We start from the raw sequence: 23,035 nt of genomic DNA, 5'->3' as shown, positions 1-23,035 counted from the left end.
CAAAAAATTAGCATGAACATTTGTATGGAATCCATTTGAAAGTAGAAACAATTAAACTGCCATGTTTGATTACTATTCCATTCGCCAAGCAATCAGGCTACAGCTCATATCAGATGCCCACGAATTAAAATGGTGGAAGTAGTCAAGATTTAAAAAATAGGTAAGAAAATCACTTGTTTTTTATGTGCTAAATTACAAACAAAAACTCAACCCAAAAAAAAAAAAAAAAGGGAAAATATATTCAAAACCCAGCGTGCATCAGTATTGTGCCAGCCACAGTTCCTGCATTTTTTTTTTTTTTTTGCTATGAATTCTGTACCAGTCGCACAATTGCGGGAACAATCTTTGATCAATTAATCCAACTAGACAAAATTGCTTTACCATAGATGTTGAACAATGTCGAAAGGTTCTCCATTCACAAAAAAGCACAAAGTACTTTGCAATCTTAGGGCAGATCTGCTCTTTGCAGAATTGCTAAACAAAATTCATACTAACAGATCACTCCTCCAATCAGTCAGCTCTCAGTCTTAGAATCTCCTTGGCAGTTCTCATCCGAAAATAGGGCATATGATCCTTAAAAATGGGAAAAAGAAATGGAGATTTGAGTTAAAATCAACATTACTACTGTGTTTCAAGATAAATTGATTCAGTTGTGAAATGATATTGATTAAGCTACGGAGTTTATTATGCAAAAGCTTTTTCAGCAATCTGACCAGAAGTATGACACGGACGCATCAGAACAAGAGAGAAACAACATCACATTATAACAGGGGCATTGGATGCTCCATTAGAACTGAACATCAAATTTACCATTAAATCCATTGACTTTAACATGAATAGGGGTTATTGTCAGGAAAAACATGGATAAAGCGATAAGAAAAGTTAACCATGTGGTTATTAAAGAAATGGTAGTCAATACTTATAAATCAGTACGTATTGTATGTTCTTTCTCCTTGTGTATATGCTCAGACAGATGTACATAAGCCCTTTCAGTTCTACATGTTTATATCTTCAATTAATGCAAGTGCTGCTACAAATTACAAACCTAATGCAAATATTTTTGCGTAAAAAAAAATAAAAGAACCAGCAATTTCACCAGCTTATCATGCTTGAGAAATTGAAAATCCCCTTATACGTTTCTCACCTGGTTAAAGCAAAGCCCAATACCTCTGCTATAAAAATCTGCATATTTGATCATGAAAACACCGCAGTCATACCTGTTATAAAAATAAAATTGAATCAGTAAAATTCAACTTAAAAGCCAATGGAAAAAAAAAATACTGCATTTATAATTATCAACTTCTATAAAAATATATCTTTTATATCCTTCATTGCAAAATATGCTTCAACCAACAGAAACTCTCAGACCTATCACAGACTAACGTTTCTTGTTACAGTCCCAAAACAAGAGGATGCATACCCATTCTGCTGTTCAGGAAGGTCTTCAAGGAATTCACGTTCCCAATTACTTACATCGATGTCTTTTTTACTCTTGTCCTTTACTTCTTCAACATAGTATTTGGCCTGGCAGACATCAATGTTCGACATTAGAAAAATTTTGAAGCAGCGGATGAGTAAATCTTTTCTTTGAGCTGTTTATTCACTTCGTTTCTTTTTTTTCTTTCTTTTTTCCCCTATTATTTATACATAAATTTCATGTCCCAATGATACAAATCAGGATGTAAGGCCACAGAAGTGTAAGACGACAAATGCACAATGCAATCTCTCTATGATTATATCCCACCATACAAAAATGGATACATACAACGCCATTCATTACCAGGAAAAGGTAAATTGAAGTGCTTTTAACCTGGCAATCTGTAATGATTTGAGAAATCCCACAAGCTTTAAAACTTTATTGCATTTAATATCCATGGGCATAACATCTACAACTATTAATCCTTTCATACAAACTCTTATTTATCACTGACAAACTTCTTGGGCATTTTATGGAGGTGGAAAATCAATCAAACTTGTGAATAGCACATACATTGGAAGTTGTGAATTACGATAGTAAAATACTTGATTTGGAAAGATCACTGACTCTTAAATTATGAGAAACTATTGTAGACTGAAATGTGAAATGGAAACAGACAAGATCTCATAGGATGTTTTGATTTGCTAATGTCCTTTCTATAAGTGAGAGATCTTAGTCATTAACTGATATTTTCACACGACCTAACTTCCTAAAAATGCATAAATGTGAGAGGGCATAATTCGAATCTGCTAACTGCTATTTGAGATTAGAAGTAAAAACCAAAAAGTATACCAGATTTTCCAGCACTCTGAGGTCCCTTCCTTTGAGAGAATCAAGATATTGGAACTTTTGATCCCTTTTATTTATAATTGCTAAACACCAATGTATCTCTCTATGAACAGGGACAAAAATCTGAGCACAATATCAAAATCAAGTCAGCATGACTCCCAAATTCCATTAAAGGAAATTCATGATACAACAATTAAAAAGAAGGTGCTTCATCTTACTTTATCACAGTCAATCAGAAAATATCCCAACTTCCTCTCTGTAGTCCATCTTCTGACGGCTTTATAATCATAGATCTTCTTATCCCCACCTGCTAACTGGACATTCAATTAAATTTAGGTTAGAAGAAAAAGGTTCAACAAGCTCAAAAATGACAAGTGTTACAAGAACTTTTGGAAAATAAAAAAATTCAAGTTCTAAATCTTTTATGCAATTTGCTTGCTCGGAAAAATCAAGACTAGTGTGTTATATCATCTGAAAAAAGAAAATATATGTGTTTGAGTGTGTGTGTGTCTATTATAAATCATAGAGGTTGACAACAAGAAAAAAAAAGTAGTCATTTGCACTGTTTGATTTAAAACAACGAAAAAAATGAAACATATGTAGGAGAACGGAGAAGAAAAGGAACAAATTTAAGGGCATCTCAAATTCATTTGACAACTAAGAATAGAAGATTGTGCAAGAACTCAAGTTTCCAAGAGAAATATTTTTAATATGACAGGAAACAAAAAGTTCTTTTTTCACGAGTATAAGAATCATTTTTAAAATATTACAAAAAAAAAATGAATAATCAACCAACCTTTTTGTAGAAAAAAGTGTTGAAGAAATGGCATTTCAGAAACTTCTCTGGCTCTCTCTTTTCTCTTTCTTTGAGCAACTCAAAGTATAAATTTATGACCTTCAAAACAAAGTTCAAACGCATCAACAAATCATACTACAAGCTGACTGAAACACATTAGTCCCTTTTAAATGCTACATAAATAGAACTGTACACTACAAAAACTAGGAACCCAAAAATGTCACCTCATCATTCAACCATGCACCTGGGGCAAGGCACTGCAAAATTTCTCCAGTAATATCAATGTTTGAATTCTTGTGTGTGACCAGTATCCTCCTCCTGCAGAAAAATGAACCTAATAATGTTATAACATCGTAGCAACCATTGAACTCTCGAAAAATCATATTGATCAAAACATACCTATTGTTGGCTGACAATGCACGTTTGATATCATACTCTTCCTCCTCTGTAAGAGGAATAAAAGGTTCATCAGGTATCTCCTGTAAATCAATTTATACCCTTTTAATACTTGAAAACATCTCAAATCTCTTCCTCCCTTGTATAATAACAATTGGAAAGCTCTTAACAAGTTTACTAGAATACGGCTCTAATCCTACAATTAGAAAAATACTTCCTGTACAAAGAGGGAGCGATGGAACATGCCTAAATACATAATTCGATGCATCACCAAAAAAGTGAATAAAATAAAAAAATAAAAAATAAAACCTTACCTGCACTTCCGGTTTCTTTACTGGCCGTATTGACTGGTAAAAACTGAGCTTCTTTTCATTCAACTCAATTTGGAAATCCAATTCTTTCAATCGCCCATCTCTCCTCTCGGCCATCCCCAACAACTTCTTATACGCCTCAACACTGGATACAACTACCTCATTATTCAATGTTAATGAATCCAACATTTTACTCGCATATTGCAGCCCGATGTTCCCATCCACAGTGACCACGGATCTCTCCTCCACAATCTTAACATCTACAACTCCCTCACCCGACCTCCGGTCAAAAACCATAGACCTATCTTCTCTTCCATCTTCTTCAATAGCCTCAACTTCCTGGATGCTAGAATCGTCCGATACAACCTCCTTTCCAGACTTTTCGAGCTCGTTATCAACATCAATGACTTCCTTCTCTTTAATCAAATATCTAAAAGCACCAAGTGCGCTTCTCTTGGCGAAATCCAGCTGTTTACTCAAGAAATTCCCCATTTCTGCGGTACTGGATTTATTTTTTTCACTGTACTCAATATCTTTTGACCTGGAAATCCCAAATTTGAGTATTCTACAAGGCGCATGAACCTCCCGGCGAAACTTTGAGGTCGTTTCCGGATACCGGGAGATTCTGGAGACTGTGTTGTTGGAGGATCCTAGGGTTTGATTCGGAGCTTGATGCATGAACGACGACAATCTAGGCTTTTTTGAAATGTGAAAGTCCGGAGCATTTGAATACGGGTCTCGCTTGCTATTGCTGGTTAAGGCACCCATTGTTGAAATCCAAAGCTTAAAAACCCTAAAAATTTTAAAAATTCAAAATCCATCTACATAAAGCATTTTTTTTGTAATAATCATAAAAGCAATTATGATAATAAGGGATTTCTGCTGGGAGAGAAACCCTACAAAAGCAATTCAGACGGAAAATTAGGGTTTTTGCATGCTAAAAGAGAAAAGTAAAAATGGTGATGATAGTAGGAAACGCAGAGGAGGTGGCATGATTTTGATTTTTGAGAGAGTAAAAGATCGAAATTAGAAAGCTGAATTGAAATAACAGTGACGAATGTGAAATAAAAAATTTGAAATTACAAGCCAAAGAAGGAAAATAAAGACTGGAGATCTAAAACTAACTAAAAGGAAAGGAAAATAAATAACAATTGCAGTCTGACGGGTAGTTTCGGGGAATTGAGTTCGGGGGGACTTTTTTTTGGGTTCCTGGCACAAAAGTGATTCAATAACACTTTTCCGGTCTAACCCTTTCGTTTTTTTGTTCTTATTGGTCAGGTGTTGCCGTCCTCAACCTATGGCAGCAAAACCCCAAGAACCCGTAGAGTCAATATTTAAACATATGGAACCTTCATCAAGCATGTGGATGATAAGGTTTTCACCACCGGATCACCGCCCACCAGACAAACGCCTTGGGTGGTATCTAACCTGATACCTGTTATTAATTTGTAATTTTGGATGGCATTAACATATATAATTAATAATTTCAATATAATTAATATATTAAAAAAATATCCAATGTGATGATATTGTAAAATTAAAGTATCAATATTTCACAGCAGTATGATGATATATAATAATAGTGTTATTATATTTATGGCTTTAGAATACATAAAAGAGATGTATTTCTATCCCACATACTACTTTTAACTTCTAACGACTAGTTCTATTGCGCGAACGACAGAATTCAATACGTACTGTCGTTGGGCCTCTTTTATGTGACATCGCTTTTAGCAACAACGAAATCAATGAACAACGAGTGCGATTATTATCCTCCAGCGAACGACAGATTAGTCCTGTCAGTCGCTCATTTTCCGCTTTTCATAACTCCTACCTCGGATTTCGTCAGAAGTACAAATATATGTGGCATATCAAGTGAAGTCCCATGCATTTTCAAGTTCCATCAGGTTGAAAGCGCTATGGATAAGAATTCCATTTTCTTTTGGTTTATCTACTAGAGAAACCACGAGAGAAAACTGAACTTGAATGCTCTTCTAAGTTCCAACAACAGCGCTATAGAGCCAGAAGTATCAAAAAAGCATAAAGTTTTATCATCTTTGCTATCTGATAAATAGTATGCCTCTATGAAGGCAAAACACAGAGGAATAAATGACATAAAACAAAGAAAATATATTATTAATTCATTCTATCTGAAAAACAATTATACGCAAAAGACACCAAAAATGTTAAAAAATGATGTAGCTCTAAATTTCACGCCAGGAGTTAAGGAAACAATAAAGATTTCTGCACAGGACAACCTACAGTCAAGCTATATATCAAGAGGACTTTGCATGTTGATACTTTAGCCAAGTTAATTTGACATCCGACTCCCCTAAGGAAGCATAAACCTCTCTCTTTGCCCTGGATAGAAACAAGTCTGTAGCAAATAAATGAAGTTCACTGCCTTTCACAATCTCTGGCATAGAATGTAGGTCAGCTAAAACCTCAGGTATGCTACATCCTGGTAGATCAGTTCTCTTGGAAGTTACACTACTACTTTCGACGGTGGCCATCAATCTGTTAATTTGCTGAGATAACTTTGCTAATCCTTCCAATTGCCTCCTCCCGAGTTTGAGTTTCTTAGTCATATCAACTTGTATATCAAACTCATCATTCCTTCTCTGTTTTCTCTCTTTCCTTTGCCCCTCGAGCAACATGGCATCTTGGTCTAAAGTGGCTTGTATGCATTGAGTAGGTAGAGCGGATGAAACATTAGCACCATCCAACATTGCTGATGACATATTTGCACCATCCATAATTTGCTCCAAACTATCAACAAAATTAGGTTCACTTCTTGAATAGCCACTCCCTTCCAACTGCATGTCATTACTACTGGGTGACTCTTCATTGCCATCCTTATCTGATTCCGATGGCATAACATTATTACTAGGTGATTCATCATTGCCATCCTTATCATTTTGCAGAACAACTATTGAATGAGTTGAAGCACAATTTCCAGTAGCCCCTGTATCCATGAACATGACATCATATTTTGCACAAAGTTCAGGTTCAATACCCGCATTTTGGAACTTTTTAGCTGCTGGCATAGCCTACATTATTAAAGAAAATAAAAAACAAAAAAAATGGAAAAAAAGTGAATCCCAAAATTACAAAAGAGATTGCACATGCATGATCATAATCCATAACATCATGATCCATGAATCAAAACTAACCTTAATCTTTTCATCCCACCAAGAATCAGAGGCTTCAAGAGTTTGTTTCTTTGGATCCCAACCAATTTCAGTTTCTTCGCTTATCAAAGCTTTCCAAAGTTTCCATTCCTTTTTACTTCCATCCCACTTGTTTTTCAATTGTTTTTTGCTAAAATTTTGTCCACTCTCCTTCTGGAAGTGTTTAATTATATACTTCCATCCTTGCTTTGTAAAGTGAGTTCCAGGTCGCATGCCCATTTGGAAGGCTCGAATACAAATATCACAAAATATATGCACCATCTCCTTATTCCATACAGCCTTAGTAGCTCTATTTTCATTTTCCTGACCTTGCTTGTTCTTTCCCATCTGCAATGAAAATAAATTTTCTACCATCACAAATCAAACATCCATTTCCAGCACAATGATAGACAACCCAGAAGCAAATGATAGTGATCAAACCATGAGCAGGACATAAACAATTGGCTCGTGAGCATCGTAATACCAAAAGCAGGCGGAAATTAGCATGTCAAAACTTCACGGATACCAGTAAAAATGAGCCAAAAATTCTTCATTGCTCAAGTGAGAGAGAAACTAACTCTATCTCTACCCAATAATAATCACTATTGCAATTCATGTACAAATCAAAGAGAAATTAAATTTGCACAGCATTCCCGGGAAGCGCATTAGAAGGCAGCATAACTCACCGATTTAAATCTTTCTACTTGATATGTGTAGAGGAAATCATCATTCATCGGCCCAGCCTCGGCCTTTGGGACAGATTGAGAAAGACTAGAGATTAGGGTTTTGGTTTCAATTGAGATTTTCTGCATTTCAGAGATTGCATTTCTTTTTCTTTTTTTTTTTTTTTTTTGCTTTTTCCTTTACTGGTTGAGAGATGATTGAAGATTGGGAGGGAGAGACGCGTCAAATGAAAAAGGCCAAACAACCACACATTTATACTGTTCTTAAATGATTTTAGACGACAGTCGTCGAAGCAAGACGTTTACGAGTTTTTGGCAACTTTCCAGCCTATCCGAGTGAACGACCCAACTGAAGACGACGTGTCGTTTTGTCAGAACAGGCGGAAGGCGAATCTTTAGAAATAATTGGAGGCAGGCACTTTTCCCTTGATCAATGTAACGACAACCTCTCAACAAAATCACTGGCAACTTACCTTTCCAGGTAGACACAAATATCGTTCTCGGAGAGGCTACGCATCCAAAAATAAACGACAAAAGACAATCACTTTTTTCGGTTAAATTAATTAATTAATGTAACATACGATATCCAATCAGCATGACGTGGCTACAAATTTTTTTTGGATTAGAAGAAGATAATTTTATCTAAAAATTGTTTCTTGTCATATTTTATAGAGAAAATCACGAATTTATTATTTTATTTTGCTATAATATACAAGAAGCCCTTATATTTTAAAACATTCATTGTTTTCCTCTCTATCTTTTATCTTTATTGCACTATTTTATCTTTTTGTACTTTTTCAGTTAAATATAAAGACCTTAATTAATTTTGATAAGTATATATAAAATAGTTGATTTTGACCGTATAAAGGTATTAGCATAAGGATAGTGTAACAGAAGGAAAAAATAAATACGAAATGATATATTTCAAAAAATATAAGAACAAAATCATAATTTTCTCTATTTATATTACAGCAATGGTTTCAAACTTAAGGCGACACTCGACGGTTCCAATTTCTGCAAACAGTGAGTGAATTTCGCGTTTGTGTTGAGCTCCGTCTACACATTGTCATAAACTGTGAACATTTTCATAAAACAGAGACAATACACAGTCCAACACTATGTAAGCTTGCAGAACCAGTGATGGCTTTGATATATGCAGAACATAATCTATTCACATATATTTTGTTTCTATAATAAATACACACGATGGAAACTAAAAATGTCAGTAAGGCCTCCTCTCTTGAAAATCCAACCACCAGAGCTCAACCATTCAGTTCAGTTCAGCTTGATCCCTGGTAGCAGAGCATCTTCTATAATTAAAAATGGCATTGCATGATGCGACTCAGAATATATCAATAAAATTTTTAGGAATAGGAAGCAATGAATGCAAGGGTACTCCATGGTTTACATCTGAAACAGCACTGGAGACCAATTTGAACTTGCTTTAGAGAATCAACCTTCTTATAGCTGCTAAGAACTCAGGTGCCACTTTTCCCTGCAGAGAACTTGGGTATACCTTTTAAAATTTACACAAGCTGCACTACAGCAGCCACTCGCAAAGTCCCATTTTGGAGAAGTTCCGCAAGCTCATCAAATAGCAAAGCAGTACGCCAGCCCCATCCCTTAGGAGCTTTCGGTAAAAGAGTTCCCCGCTGTTTAAAGCTTCCAAACACCATAACTTCTCTCTTTGATGGGCATATGAGCTGAAAAATGAAAGCATTGCAAATCCCTCGTTATTACCGCATATTATTGCATTACCAATATGCATATAATTATGTTGACAACAGTTTGTTCAGTTGTAAGTTCACCTGATAACGAGCAGTGACCTTTTCACGAGAGTCCACATACATATGGACCTGAAAACAAGTAGTGTTCGTCTTGAGTGCCAATTGAAAACTTTAATTATAAGTAAAAAGTTAAAATACTCAGGCAGTTTCCTAAGGGGATACGACAATGACAAAGAAAAGTACAAAACATGAAAGATGTCATAAAAAAATTGAAGCTGAAAGAACTGCAAAAAGAATAAGAAAGAATATATTTCCATAATTGATCGAACAGACCACCTAAGACTTTGATTTGCTATGGGTAATACTAACCTTTCTAAGCGAGTCAGTAATCTCTGCCTTGCGTCGGTGAAGAAACAATCCTGAAAAGTTTCAAGACGTTTATACGATTGGATTAATGGAAAATAATTTATTTTTTCACCCTGATAAACATAGAGTAGCATGTAGCCAAAAGTAATAGTTTATAGTCAATAAAATATTACCAAGGGTCCTGCGTCCTTGAGGATCTTCATCGTTAAACGCCTGAACACTAACCTAAAAAATCAGACAGATCGTGTAAAGTTTACCCAAAACAAAAACAATAAAAAGTGAAAAAACAAAGCCTCATAGACATTTAGAAACTTCCACATGCTGGATGTAGTTTTTGATATTTCAGATACCTTCCACAAAGAACCAGCATAAAAATATTCTGGAGAGTGCTTGACTTGGCCATCACTGAGCCTGTGCACATCCTCAAATTCAACCCTGTCGTGCCATAGCCAATTCAGACAAAAAAATGGCAAAAAAGTAAGGGAAAACCAATCATTAAATATATATATATATATATATATATATATATATAGAGAGAGAGAGAGAGAGAGAGAGAGAGAGAGAGAGAAAAGAAAATGATGTTGCAGAAGTGGAACTGTCATCGAAACTATGAGGATAGGCCAAAATCATGACAACCCCTCTTTAAGACTAGCAGATGAAGTTGAGCAAGACTTTCTGATATGCCATATGTCAGGTCAAAGGACTTCATTTTCAATGTCTTTCATTTTACAACATTCATTTTCAAAGGGAATTGAGAGAAATGGTTGCCAACAAGATTTATTTATTTTTTTTTTTTTTGTGTACACAACTAATACAATAAAATGAACTGGCAATTCAAGAAAAAGAAATGAGCAATAAAGAATGATGTTCAATTCCTTGGGGTGGGTCCCTATCAAGACTTCAAATTTCACCAGAGGGTCTTCGGTTCAAATTCTAGGTGGGACAGGGAATTTATTGGAAAGAGGAGATCTACCTCCAGTTGTATAGTTCATTTGAAAAATCCAGGTGGTAGTGGCCAAAAGGATTCAGTACATCTCCAGACAGTTGGCAGAAGCTTCCCAACATGGTGTCTTTCCAGAAACAAATTACTAACGCTAAGAAATATGCATAAATAGCCATAGAAAAAATACATAACTTACCCAAAACGGAATGGAGGAAAATGGCTTAAAGGGGTTTTCATATCTAAAGATATAGAGGAACTGTTTGTGTTCTCCCAGTCAATTCCAATAGCGTGTTCTGGTGAATCAAGCATCTGGACGGCAATACCACTTGTACTTGGTGCTGAAATAGACATTCCAGACAATCTTCCTTGCAGTTCAGTCTCATACCCTCTCTCCGTATGCTCTCCATGAACATTTGTGGTGTTGCTAACTCCTTGGCTTAAACCAACCAAAGCGGCAGTCAACCCGTCTACTGATAGATCTCCATTGTGATCAGTTCTACTCTCTGAATCTTCATTAGCAATAGATTGCTGGCAATTTCTGTTGCCAATATTAAAGGGCACACGGGAAAAGACAAAACGTGTAGGAGGCCATGCAGCAGTTGGAACAAATGTAGTTCCACGTCCAATACCAGCAAGACCATCAATAGGTCCCCTAACATGCACTCGTACTGGTCTAAGTAGGCCACTACCCTCACCTTGAGCAGAATCAGCAACATATATATTTCCTGTGCTACCAGGAGAATTATTGTGCTCATGCTCTTGCATGTAATAACCTGTTGTGGTAACTCCTTGTGAAAAGCCAAATGGTTGCCTGCAAGTGCATGCCATACTTGCAAAGCAGCAAACTTTACAGGTATCTAAACCAATTTCTTGCACCCTTTGACTTAAAAGCATCTATGTAATAAACAAATGAAAAACTTTAAAAATCAATAATAAAAGCCACAAGTAAAGACAGTGGCTCATGAGAAAACAAATGCTTTAATCAAGACAGAAAATATGTAAATTTTACATCTTCCAATTGACAGAGAGAAAGGACAGATTTAGGTGTATTATCAACCAGTACTGATTTTCTAGATTGAACCAAAAATTGTCTATTTAAAGAAACTGCGATAGGCCAGATGGTTAGGGATGAGGTGACCACATGACTTCCGAAATTCAGTCTGAGAACCAAGCGAATGACTCAATTAGTGAGATAAAAGAAGAAAAATTGACCATTTCTCAATATCTTTGTTATACACAGGTAAACTTTCAATATATGGTGAAGAAACAAAAATATTAGAAGCAAACAGATTTCAATAACAAACCTGAAGCCAAAGACCATCATTCACAGCTTTGCAAGGAAGACCCAATTCTTCAAGCTGTTTTCTCACATTCAAAAGTGCCTCAAAAGACATGTTACAATATAAAAGTGAACCCCCTTCAAATATATTGACAAAAGTATCATAGTCCTCGCCATGGACCACAAAATTCCCTTTAGCATAACTTTTTACCTGTCTTCTTCCCACAACTCTTCCGCCCCATGAAAGAGGAGTCACACTGCATCTTCCCCAATCATTGAGTATGATTCCATCGCAAGACTGTTCCATTGATGTGCAATGCCTAGATTGATCACCTGAAACCCAATTGTTGTTATTCAAATTGTATGAGCCTGCTTCAGATGGCCCCTCCACGGCCAACCCACTGGTCCCTAGTCCACTTGCTCCAACACCGATTGGCATTTCACCATAACAACATGAGGTTCTATTTCCATTCATTTCTGAGAACTTGCTACACAATGATGAAGATTGTTCCACACCATGAGGATGTACAGTGTCCAAATTTGGCTGTTTGGAATCAGAAACTACTACTTGGTAGTCATCCATGGAATCAATAAGTTCAACCATATGACCATGAATCATGCTTTGGCCTTTTAGCTCATCTTTTAAACATTGTCCTAGCTCTGATTCTGTCCTCTTTCTAGGGCAATTATCGACCAAATTTTTTCCTTTTGCTTTGGAGGAGTCAGAATGAATACCCACATCCATCTCTGGAGTAGAATTTCCTTGCTCAGCATGTTCTGTCTTGCAAAGAGCACCTTTTGCAAGAAGTGTGTATAGTGCCAATTCAAACCTTTTAACAGAAAAGAAAACATGGATTATCCAACCTAATCAAGACTTCAACCAGTGTCCAGTAAACCCAATTCTGCAGCAACCCAACCTACACCTCTTACCGTTTCTCTTCACTAGGTACCCATAATTCATCTGAGGTCAGTAATGCATGCAGAGTTTGAGAAGAAAGCTTGGGAAGCACCTATCAAAATGAAAGGATAAATAATTCAAAAAGATGGTTGACCAAATGTCAAAAGATGATCACATGAATAAATTGAAATCTTTGAAAAATAACACAGTTTAAAAACAGGATCGAACTGCAGTTGTGTTAAAAGATTGTAGTTGCATCATAAACTGGAAATTTCCACAAAATGGACAAAAATTAAGCAAGCTAAGTTGAAATTTTAGTACAATCCACTGAGAAGTACACTAGATTGAAATGTTAATAAATCATGCAACAAAAAAGAACATTCACTATAACATTTTCACAAATTCTAAAATTCTGAGAAGACATGTTTTAACAGAGGGGAAAAAAAAAAGACAAAATGTGTTCCTCAAAACTTAAAATCATAATCAACAAAGTTTCTGAGAATGATGAATCATTTATAATGACTTCTCTTATTTTTGTAGGTTCTCTATGATTTGAACATTAATACTCAATACTGCAACACTTATGAATTTTCACAGCAGCATGAAATCATAGTGGTTTCATAAGAAGATTCACAAAGGTATTACTGAGTATATCTAATCAGTAATCCCTGTGGCATTTGATGATGTTGATTCTAACAAACAATGAATGGAAATCTCAATGCTTCTGGTGTGAACCATAATCTATTATACTTGCATTGTTGATAAATTCAGGAGTTATGAACTTTGTCTGATTCTATTTATATTTTATATTGCATTGCCATAAATTATATCTTCCTTCCCTAAAACAGAGAGGAAGTAATCTTCAAAGATAAAAAGGGCAATAACCGCTGAAACCCACAATGCATACATGTAATTAAATATTAATTACTTCGACTTTTACCTCTTTCAATTCCATGGCACCACTCTGACAAAGGTAGCCCCAGCAAGCATTTCTTACACGCTCTCCATGTAAACCATAATCTTGGCTCTCTGCAAATACCTGACTTGCAAAAAGATTCCTCAGTATCTGAAACTATGGAAGCACCATATACTGGTGCATAAAGAAGTAGCAAAAATCCAACTTAACCTGATATGCCAAGAAGTTAGAAGTCCACAGTTCAGATATAATGAAGTCTGTGCATATAGCACACAAATCCTGCATTGCAATCAAAACATAAAGAATGATACTTAAGAATCAGACTCAAGAATCTGGGAACCAGTAATGTGATACCTGAAGGTCAAGAAAGGAAGCAGCAGCCAAGACACGAAACGCGTTGTTATCATTAAACTTGGGGTGATGCCCATAAAGATAAGCCAAAGCCATAGTTATTGCCTCCCCATTAACATTCTTATCATCCACATGCAAGTTCACAACAGGAGAACTAGCTTCTTTCCAAGGACCATGTAGCATGTTCCTAACAAACACATTATTAAAACGACAGAGTCTCTCTCACTAATTAGTAACTTAATAAAATGAAATTATTCCACAGGCACAATCCACATTCAAGTAACTATGAAATTTATATCTTCAATGAATCGATCAAATTAAGAGATAAATTTAGAACCTGAAATATGAACTGCGAGAGAGGATGAGACGATGGAGGTGGTAGGTGGAGCCCATAGCGTGAACGACGACATCGGAGAAGGAGCCGGAATTAAAGCCCTCCATCTGGATGTGGTCACAGAGGGAAGAGAGATTACAATCTAGTGCACGGAGCTCGCTACTGCTCCGGTCATTGTCAGAGTGCTGCGAGGGCTGAATCGTCATTTTCATCTGGTGCGGTCCATAAGTGCGAGGTTGCTGTGCATATTGACCTTCCATTGTTAGAATTTGAGGTTCTTTTGCTGTTCTGAGTAAAGAGAGTTGCGATCAAAGTAGAGGAGAAGCCATTGTAAAGCAGAAAAAAGCTTTTATGAGTGTGTATTTGGAAATGCCGTTAAAATTAATCCATCATCAGGCAGACTCTGATTTGTACGGGACATTAGACACACAAAAGTCGCAGATAAAAACGCAGCGTTTTCAAGACTATAAAATTGGAAGAAACGGCGCGTTTTAACAGGGTATAAATTAAGTGAACTTTTTCATTTTTTATATATTGTAATATTTTTAAGAAAGCGAGGCATCAATTTTTAGTTGACGATCAATAAGTGAATAATTTGTGATATTGCACGGTACGGTTTTGGATTCCCGTCGTCTTCTTCGTCTCTGGTTTACTCTCTCGTGTTCAACTCACATGCATACTCTTAAACCCTAAACCCTAAAACTCAGGACAGATCTGGAAGATAAAAGGCATAGCTGCTGGACAGAGATGCATATATGAAGATGATCTTGAGGAATCCAGGTAAACCGGGCGCTGCTGCTTCTTGTTCCATTTTCTGATGAGCTCAAAATTCTAACTGTATCAACTTAAATTTCTCTTTCAGGAGCAATATTGAGGTGTGATTCGAAGTGCTTGTACATATTTACCAATTCGAGGAATTTGGTTTCTTTATCTAATGGCCCTTCTTCTTCTGAATTGGGTGGGAAATTCTCTTCGTTTATGGATAGGAATAGTCAAGAAAACTGGAGAAGTATTGACAGCGTAAAGAAAGAAGTGGATGGTGTATGCCGTATTTTGGAAGGTGGTACTTGGGGACCCGATGTTGAGAATGCTTTGTCCATGCTTGATGAAAGTCCTAAACCAGAATGTGTTATTCGAGTCTTAAGGAGGCTGAAGGATGTTAATCAAGCAGTAAATTATTTTCGATGGGCTGAGAAAAAAACTGACCAGGCACTATGTCCAGAGGCATACAATTCACTTATAATGGTAATGGCTAAAACGAGAAAGTTTGAATATTTCGAACAAATTCTAGGAGAAATGAGTATCGCTGGATTTGGCCCATCGACTAACACGTGCATTGAGTTAATTTTGAGCTGTGTCAAGTCGCAGAAGCTCAGAGAAGCTTTCGATCTTCTTCAATGCATGAGGAAATTCAAATTTCGCCCTGCATTTTCAGCTTATACGACTTTGATTGGTGCTTTAGCTGGAGCTCATGAGTCTGACCTTATGCTTACTCTTTTTCATCAAATGCAGGAACTAGGTTATGAATTAAGTATACATTTGTTTACAACTGTGATTCGTGTATTTGCCAAGGAGGGTCGTCTTGATGCTGCTCTCTCCTTGTTGGATGAGATGAGAAGCAATTGTTTTGATGCTGACATTGTTCTATATAATGTCTGTATAGATTGCTTTGGTAAGGTGGGTAAAGTGGATATGGCCTGGAAATTCTTTCATGAGATGAAAGCAAATGGTTTGTTGCCTGATGACGTTACTTATACCAGCATGATAGGTGTTCTTTGCAAAGCAAACCGACTGGATGAAGCTGTGGAAATATTTGAGCAGATGGAAGAAAACAGAAAAGTTCCTTGTGCGTATGCTTACAACACATTGATTATGGGTTATGGATCAGCTGGGAAGTTTGATGAGGCATATGGTTTACTTGAGAGACAAAAGGCAAAGGGGTGCATTCCAAGTGTGATTGCATACAATTGCATACTGACATCCCTTGGGAGGATGGGAAGATTAGAGGAGGCATCAAGAATCTTTGAGGAGATGAAGAAAGATGCGGTTCCCAATTATGTAACATATAATCTTCTAATAGACATGCTATGCAAAGCAGGACAAGTTGAGGATGCTTTCAAGGTTCGTGATGCAATGGGAAAAGCTGGTTTATTTCCTAATGTCATGACTGTAAACATAATGATTGACAGACTATGTAAAGCTAACAAACTTGATGAGGCCTGTTCTATATTTGAAGGAATGGATCATAATGTTTGCACACCAAATGAGGTTACTTTCTGTTCGCTTATAGATGGTTTGGGCAAACAAGGTAGGTTAGATGATGCCTACAGGCTTTATGAACAGATGTTGGATTCTGATAGAATCCCAAGTCCAATTGTGTATACATCCCTCATTAGAAACTTCTTCAGGTGTGGCCGGCAGGAGGATGGTCACAAGATATACAAGGAAATGCTCCGTGGAGGTTGTTCTCCTGATCTCATGCTTCTTAATACCTACATGGATTGTGTTTTCAAAGCTGGTGAAACTGAGAAAGGAAGGGCTTTGTTTGAGGAAATAAAAGCTCGAGGATTCATTCCAGATGTTCGAAGTTATTCTATCCTAATTCATGGCCTAGTGAAGGCTGGTTTTGCACGTGAAACTTATGAGTTGTTCTATGCAATGAAAGACCAGGGTTGTATTCTGGACACCCGTGCTTACAACACTGTTATTGATGGGTTCTGCAAGTCAGGTAAGGTGAATAAAGCTTATCAGCTGCTGGAGGAAATGAAAACAAAGGGCCACCAACCAACTGTAGTCACCTATGGTTCTGTGATTGATGGGCTTGCCAAAATTGATAGGCTTGATGAAGCATACATGCTCTTTGAAGAAGCCAAGTCTAATGGCATAGAGTTAAACGTTGTTATCTATAGCAGTCTCATTGATGGGTTTGGAAAAGTGGGTAGAATTGATGAGGCATACCTAATCATGGAAGAGTTGATGCAAAGAGGTTTAACACCCAATGTCTACACATGGAATTGCTTGCTTGATGCATTGGTGAAAGCAGAGGAAACTAATGAAGCCCTTGTCTGCTATCAATCCATGAAAAACTTGAAATGCACTCCCAATCATATAACTTATAGCATTCTCATAAATGGTCTCTGCAGGATTAGAAAATTTAACAAGGCCTTTGTGTTTTGGCAAGAGATGCAAAAGCAAGGGTTAAAACCCAATACCATTACTTACACTACTATGATTGCTGGACTTGCAAAGGCTGGAAACGTTTCAGATGCTAATTCACTTTTTGAAAGGTTTAAGGCAAATGGGGGTGTGCCTGATTCTGCATGCTATAATGCTATAATAGAAGGATTGAGTTATGCAAACAGAGCAATGGAGGCATATAAGCTTTTCGAGGAAACTCGGATGAAAGGTTTTAATATACATACCAAAACTTGTATTGCTCTGGGGGATGCACTGCATACAGCTGGTTGTCTTGAACAGGCAGCAATTGTGGGGGCTGTATTAAGGGAAATAGCAAATTCTCAACATGCTGCAAGATCTTGGTAACATCATCATGATTTTATCCGATGCTAAGGCATTTGATATCATAATCTGTTTCTCACTTTATCATTTACATATCCGTTTCCTCAGTGGGGCTATAGTTGCTCTCTGCAAAGGTATGTTCTTATCTTATTGATTATACAGTTATCAAAAAATTGCTTTCAATATTTATCATTTGCTTGTGGTTCATCTGAGCCATTTTCTCTTTAGTCCTGACTAATTGATGAATATTTGGTTTGCAAACACGGCTGTTAGGACTGTAAAATGTGTTTCTTTTTCCTTTTCATGGGTATCTGGTCCTGTTAATGTACTGTTGATATCGCATTTTGATGGATAGCATGATGAATACTCTTGTAAAAACTAATTAAACAACCTAGGTGTTGAACCTCGAGCTATGATTTGACCAAATAGATTGATGTGTTCAACCTATAAATAATTTTTTAGAAAATAGATTATATATGTTATTACTTAATATATGCTTGAATTCATGACTTATTTTAAAAAAATCCTCCAGGTTATGAATTGAAGCTTCCTCTTTGCAAGCATCTCTGCAAGTTAAATTCAGCGGTCACATACCTACAAATGACATCCTAGCTGGTATAAGCTTGTAAGTCAAACTTACCAATTTACCTCCAGAAAATTAGTGCCAGGCGAGTACAAGGATCTTACTCCCCATCTGGGTGCATGTGGAGTTTGGATCTTCTTGTTTACTCCTGACAAAGGATGCTTGCAATGTGATCATGAATTTTGTTTTTTCATTTTCTTTTTCGCTTGCTTGTGGAATTGCACCTGCTATCATGCTCATGCAAATGGTACGGGATACTGGTTTTTGACATTACTATTTCTCATACGGGCATGGTACAAAGGATGCTTTGGCAAGTTCGATCAGTTCTCTGGCTTTCTGATTCCATTTTGTTGGAGTCAATTGCCCTTCCCATAGGTGCTCAATATGAAGCAGCCAAGGATATGGAGGATTTGGAGCAACAGGAAAATGATTGTAGAATAACTGAGGATTTAAGGTTTGATGTACATTATTTCACTGGACATGCCCCCAATTTTACATGATAATTTTACATGTGATATATACATTATCAATTATTTTATAAGACAATCCGCTATCCATAATTTTACATGTGATATATACATTATTAAGTATCTTCCTCTAATTATATTATTTGCAATTGAGCCTTTATTTTTTGCCACCGTTTCTATATTATTACTAGCCTTTTTTATGACAGGTTGACTATGCTGACTATGCTTTTTATATGCTCATTCTTCGTGTTCGTTTGATTTTTTATTTATATACTATTAAAGTATAAATTCTTATTTAGATTGAGTGGTTAAAATGCATTACACTTTATAGATATCATAAATATTTTTTTTTTTTGGTTATATGTCTACGTATTGATTCGTACAGTTTTTATTATACGTTAATTGCTCTTATTTTTTTAAAAATAAAAATCAAATTGATTTATGAAAATCATTATATAATTAATTTACATGTTTTGTTAATAACTTTCACTGTAATATTTTGTAGTAAATAAATATATTTTAATAATAGAATAAAAACCAATCTAATATATCAAATTAAATATTAATAAATAATAATAAATTTTCATTTTTATTTTTATTTAGAGCCTATTAAAATCATGAAAGCATTTAAAAAATTATTAATAAAATTATATATTTTTTAATAGAAATAGGATTTGAATTATATATGACATCAATATAATTAATAAAATTTGAGATGTTTAAAAATAATGATTTTTTATCTTAATTTTTGGCCAACCAAATTAGAGTTAATTTGTAATTAAAAAATTTTAATCATACTTTTTTAAATCAAAATTTGAATATCTAGATATATTTATTTAAAATAAACTAAAAAAAATGTAAAATTTCAAATGTCTCATATTTACATATATTATTTAAAATAAAAATGTTGAAGCTGAATTATAGAAATAATAAATTATTATTAATAATTTACATAGTAATATAATGTAATAAAATATAATTAGACATAACAAGATAATAATAGTAAAAATTTAAAATTTTGAAATGCTTAATTATCTATATATATTTATCTATTAAAAAAAGTCAAAAAAAAAACATCCATCAAATTATAGAAATATTATATATATTTTTAGGTTAAAATTTTTTAATTAGCTAAGACTAAAGTTATTTTAGGATATCTTAATGTTACGACCCATTTCCATGGACCGGACCTGCACTAAGACCTGGGTGGGCTTAAGGCCCCCGAATCCCGTAGTAAGCCTAAATTTCACAATGACAGCATGACAATACCATTATTCTCCCTTATTTCCATTTTTATATATAATAAAAATAGATATAGATAGATAAATATACAGATATAGATATATAAATAAGATGTTCTATAAACGTGATTCAGCATTTCTATAGAAAACCATTTTTCTAAAAATGTTGAACTATTTCGGTTGACTAAAAGTTTCTCTAGGAAATAAATGTAGTTAGATTTTCAAAGTCATAATTATCATAAATAAGTATTAATATTTAAATTAAAAAATATTAAGTGGTCCAATTAAAATATAGAAAAAAAGAACCATTTAAAAAAAATAAAGAAATGAAATATTAAGCAAAGAGATAGTTGAGATATAAATAGATAAAGAATATGATATATTTATAAATATATATATAATATAGATGTAGTGACAATAATATTTAGGTATAAATATAAAAATATAGATAAATATAGATTATAAACATTAAATTTTCAAACTTAAATAAAAATTTCATAATAATGCAATGATTAAATTTTAAATATTAAAAACTATAAAATAAAAAAGAATAATTTACAATGAAATTTCAATATTTAGTGATATATGACTCATATGATTAAGTTTTTAAAATTATAATTGACATTACATTCAAAAAAAAAATTATAATTGATAAATTTAAATATGTAGATTATTTGTTCATTTTTCCCGCGAAAGTATTTTTTAAAAATAAAAATGATACTATTTTTAAGTATATTCTCTTATTATTATATTTGTTTCATGGTGAAATCAAAATCTATAAGCATTGGTTTCTATACAGGTATAAAAATTAAATCAAATCCCTTTTCTTTTCATATTAATTAAGAAAAAAGAACTTAAAAAATGCAGGGAAACAATTTATTTTTAATTTGAAAATTACTTCTAAACACTTCATTCGCACCGTTTCAATAGGCAAAACCATGAAGAAGACTGCGGTTGAACATGAATCAGATATAAAAATAATTCAAACATTACCGACTTTTTAATTTTGTTGTTAGATTTACCAGCTTTGGATATTCCTCTGAAAAGAAAAAAATGGCGACCGTTGCAAAGTGTAACGTCTCTTTTGAACTTTTGTTCAAAATTTAAATTTTTAAAAGAGGCAAAACAATACCTCGACTATTTGCCTTGCAGACCTACCAATAAATAAGTAAATAACGCCTTTTAGCATATCAAATTCTTCAAATCAATTCTCAGTCTGTCCGCAACCTCCCCACCCTACAGAAAAATTTAAAAATGGCATTGAGACCCATTGATAATGCTCTTCCAATAACACCGGAAAGACCCAAAAAGCAAGCAAAAGCTTCCCTTCAGATGCAAAAACAGGCCGAGTTTGTAAATGATGAAAATAAGGTTCCACTGCCAGCTTCTGCAGATGCTACTGTCGATTATATATCTTCTGAAAATCTAAAAGCCATACCAGACCCTGAATCCAAGATCCAAGTAAGTCTCGTGTTGCTCTATCTCAAATGGGTTCCTCTGCATTCGTTTCTTCACAGTATTTGGTCCGACTCTTGACTTTCTGAATTTGCAGGGCCTAATTGAAGGCTTAAATTCAAAGGACTGGACAAAGGTTTGCGAATCGCTGAATAATGCTAGACGATTTGCGCTTCATCACTCCTCTCTCTTGCTCCCAATCTTGTATGAACTATTTCTTAGAAAAAATGAAGTCTTTTTTTAGTGATAGGACAGGCTAAAGAAGTATGCTTAATGTCTGGTTTGTATAGGGAAAAGGTATTGTTGGTGGTGGTAAAGGCCATGAAGAACCCAAGAAGTGCTTTGTGTAAGACCTCAATAATGGCTTCATCTGATATTTTCAATGCTTTTGGAGATGAATTACTTCACTTCACTACTGATGCATTTGACAACTTAGTGAGACCAATTATTTCCTTTTTCTCGTTGATTGTACTGTTTTTCTTTGGCTTTTTTTGTTAATGAATTAGCCTTGTCTTGTCGGTGTACAGCTGTTGCAACTACTCCTCAAAGCTTCTCAAGATAAAAGGTTTGTGTGTGAAGAAGCAGAAAGAGCATTAGATGCAATGGTGAGGTCCATGACTCCGCTGTCTCTGCTCCATAAGCTCCATGGTTGTGTTAGCCATGCCAACCTTAGAGTCAGGGCCAAAGCTGCCATGTGCATCTCCAAATCTGTCTCCGATATGGTAATTTTTTTGCTAACTCACAAGGTTGATGCAGGCTGGTATTTGCTTATTTTGGCTTGTAAGGTAAAATGATATTGACAAATAGTGCCTATTTCAGGGCTTGGAAGAAATGAAAGCGTTTGGACTGGTTTCCCTTGTACAAATGGCTGCTGATTTGTTGAATGATAGGCTGCCTGAGGCAAGAGAAGCAGCAAGAAACCTTGTTATTTCTATTTTCGAAGCATATACGGAAAATGAAGAACAGAAGCAGGAGACGTGGCAAAACTTTTGCCAATTCAATTTGCCAACCATTCACTCTCAGTCTATTGTGAAAATTACTAGTTCACAGTAGAATTAGCCTAGTTGTACAAGGCATGGTAGAAACTGCTTGACGGACAAAGATGAAAACGAAGTTTAGTAGTAGGTCCATTTCATGTAAATTCTATTTTTGCATGAATCCAGTAATAAAAACTAGTGATATTCTGCGCTAATCACATTAGCGTATATCTCTTGGAGAGAACTGGCAAAAGAATATATATATATATATATATATATATATATATTTGTAGGTTTTTCACTTTTTTTGGGGTGTTATTTTGCGAGTCATCAACATCTAAAAAGAAGCGGACAATC

The 23,035-nt window shown here is 35.1% G+C and overlaps 5 protein-coding genes across 6 annotated transcripts; 2 read left to right on the top strand and 3 right to left on the bottom strand.

Annotated features, from left to right (window-relative positions):
- Positions 1 to 34: 34 nt before the first annotated feature.
- On the bottom strand, positions 35 to 5,196 carry ESD4 (Cysteine proteinases superfamily protein). Its single transcript, XM_012228557.4, has 9 exons — positions 3,773 to 5,196; positions 3,462 to 3,541; positions 3,287 to 3,380; positions 3,063 to 3,161; positions 2,485 to 2,580; positions 2,270 to 2,389; positions 1,421 to 1,524; positions 1,145 to 1,217; positions 35 to 573 (listed from the first exon to the last, which is right to left on the bottom strand). The coding sequence occupies exons 1-9, from the start codon at positions 4,535 to 4,537 to the stop codon at positions 511 to 513; spliced, it is 1,494 nt and encodes a 497-aa protein (XP_012083947.1). The 5' UTR covers positions 4,538 to 5,196; the 3' UTR covers positions 35 to 510.
- A 679-nt stretch (positions 5,197 to 5,875) lies between these two features.
- Positions 5,876 to 7,853, bottom strand: LOC105643435 (uncharacterized). The gene is made up of 3 exons (XM_012228556.4): positions 7,626 to 7,853; positions 6,943 to 7,287; positions 5,876 to 6,819 (listed from the first exon to the last, which is right to left on the bottom strand). The coding sequence occupies exons 1-3, from the start codon at positions 7,749 to 7,751 to the stop codon at positions 6,046 to 6,048; spliced, it is 1,245 nt and encodes a 414-aa protein (XP_012083946.1). The 5' UTR covers positions 7,752 to 7,853; the 3' UTR covers positions 5,876 to 6,045.
- A 666-nt stretch (positions 7,854 to 8,519) lies between these two features.
- LOC105643434 (BTB/POZ domain-containing protein) lies at positions 8,520 to 14,836 on the bottom strand. The gene is made up of 12 exons (XM_012228555.4): positions 14,440 to 14,836; positions 14,106 to 14,289; positions 13,962 to 14,030; positions 13,776 to 13,874; positions 12,868 to 12,947; positions 11,963 to 12,767; positions 10,855 to 11,552; positions 10,066 to 10,150; positions 9,889 to 9,940; positions 9,719 to 9,768; positions 9,431 to 9,478; positions 8,520 to 9,325 (listed from the first exon to the last, which is right to left on the bottom strand). Exons 1-12 carry the CDS (start codon positions 14,694 to 14,696, stop codon positions 9,149 to 9,151), a joined length of 2,604 nt encoding a protein of 867 aa, XP_012083945.1. The 5' UTR covers positions 14,697 to 14,836; the 3' UTR covers positions 8,520 to 9,148.
- Positions 14,837 to 14,970: 134 nt separating this feature from the next.
- Positions 14,971 to 19,165, top strand: LOC105643433 (Tetratricopeptide repeat (TPR)-like superfamily protein). Of its 2 annotated transcripts, XR_002285469.3 has the most exons (3): positions 14,971 to 15,216; positions 15,299 to 18,089; positions 18,488 to 19,165. XR_002285469.3 is itself a non-coding variant. In XM_020683036.3 (2 exons), the coding sequence occupies exons 1-2, from the start codon at positions 15,192 to 15,194 to the stop codon at positions 17,977 to 17,979; spliced, it is 2,706 nt and encodes a 901-aa protein (XP_020538695.1). In that variant the 5' UTR covers positions 14,971 to 15,191; the 3' UTR covers positions 17,980 to 18,092. The 2 variants fall into 2 exon arrangements, 1 of the variants encoding a protein (XP_020538695.1); XM_020683036.3 differs by lacking the exon at positions 18,488 to 19,165 and having other exon boundaries at positions 15,299 to 18,092.
- Positions 19,166 to 21,379: 2,214 nt separating this feature from the next.
- Positions 21,380 to 22,893, top strand: LOC105643432 (ARM repeat superfamily protein). The gene is made up of 5 exons (XM_012228553.3): positions 21,380 to 21,707; positions 21,799 to 21,905; positions 21,992 to 22,136; positions 22,229 to 22,423; positions 22,521 to 22,893. The coding sequence occupies exons 1-5, from the start codon at positions 21,501 to 21,503 to the stop codon at positions 22,752 to 22,754; spliced, it is 888 nt and encodes a 295-aa protein (XP_012083943.1). The 5' UTR covers positions 21,380 to 21,500; the 3' UTR covers positions 22,755 to 22,893.
- Positions 22,894 to 23,035: the final 142 nt, after the last annotated feature.

The sequence above is a fragment of the Jatropha curcas genome, chromosome 7, assembly GCF_041381405.1.
Source record: "Jatropha curcas cultivar XTBG-Jc1 chromosome 7, XTBG_Jcur_1.0, whole genome shotgun sequence".
In the NCBI taxonomy this organism is placed as follows: Eukaryota; Viridiplantae; Streptophyta; class Magnoliopsida; order Malpighiales; family Euphorbiaceae; genus Jatropha; species Jatropha curcas.
Note: the sequence above shows the minus strand (reverse complement) of the source record. Positions and strands in the feature narration are given on the sequence as shown.

What these genes read in the sequence shown, in the direction of transcription:
- LOC105643432 (XM_012228553.3), top strand. Translation starts at nt 21,501, where the DNA reads ATGGCATTGAGACCCATTGATAATGCTCTTCCAATAACACCGGAAAGA. An exon ending in TCTCTCTTGCTCCCAATCTT is followed by an intron (nt 21,906 to 21,991) that starts GTATGAACTATT and finishes TGGTTTGTATAG; the next exon opens with GGAAAAGGTATTGTTGGTGG. An exon ending in CCAAATCTGTCTCCGATATG is followed by an intron (nt 22,424 to 22,520) that starts GTAATTTTTTTG and finishes TGCCTATTTCAG; the next exon opens with GGCTTGGAAGAAATGAAAGC.
- ESD4 (XM_012228557.4), bottom strand. Translation starts at nt 4,537, where the DNA reads ATGGGTGCCTTAACCAGCAATAGCAAGCGAGACCCGTATTCAAATGCT. An exon ending in GCATTGTCAGCCAACAATAG is followed by an intron (nt 3,381 to 3,461) that starts GTATGTTTTGAT and finishes ATTTTTCTGCAG; the next exon opens with GAGGAGGATACTGGTCACAC. An exon ending in GTGCATGGTTGAATGATGAG is followed by an intron (nt 3,162 to 3,286) that starts GTGACATTTTTG and finishes TTTGTTTTGAAG; the next exon opens with GTCATAAATTTATACTTTGA.
- LOC105643435 (XM_012228556.4), bottom strand. Translation starts at nt 7,751, where the DNA reads ATGCAGAAAATCTCAATTGAAACCAAAACCCTAATCTCTAGTCTTTCT. An exon ending in AAGTAGAAAGATTTAAATCG is followed by an intron (nt 7,288 to 7,625) that starts GTGAGTTATGCT and finishes TTTTCATTGCAG; the next exon opens with ATGGGAAAGAACAAGCAAGG. An exon ending in GGTGGGATGAAAAGATTAAG is followed by an intron (nt 6,820 to 6,942) that starts GTTAGTTTTGAT and finishes TTAATAATGTAG; the next exon opens with GCTATGCCAGCAGCTAAAAA.
- LOC105643433 (XM_020683036.3), top strand. Translation starts at nt 15,192, where the DNA reads ATGAAGATGATCTTGAGGAATCCAG. An exon ending in GATGATCTTGAGGAATCCAG is followed by an intron (nt 15,217 to 15,298) that starts GTAAACCGGGCG and finishes TTTCTCTTTCAG; the next exon opens with GAGCAATATTGAGGTGTGAT.
- LOC105643434 (XM_012228555.4), bottom strand. Translation starts at nt 14,696, where the DNA reads ATGGAAGGTCAATATGCACAGCAACCTCGCACTTATGGACCGCACCAG. An exon ending in TCTCGCAGTTCATATTTCAG is followed by an intron (nt 14,290 to 14,439) that starts GTTCTAAATTTA and finishes TGTGTTTGTTAG; the next exon opens with GAACATGCTACATGGTCCTT. An exon ending in AGGTCACTGCTCGTTATCAG is followed by an intron (nt 9,326 to 9,430) that starts GTGAACTTACAA and finishes TTCATTTTTCAG; the next exon opens with CTCATATGCCCATCAAAGAG.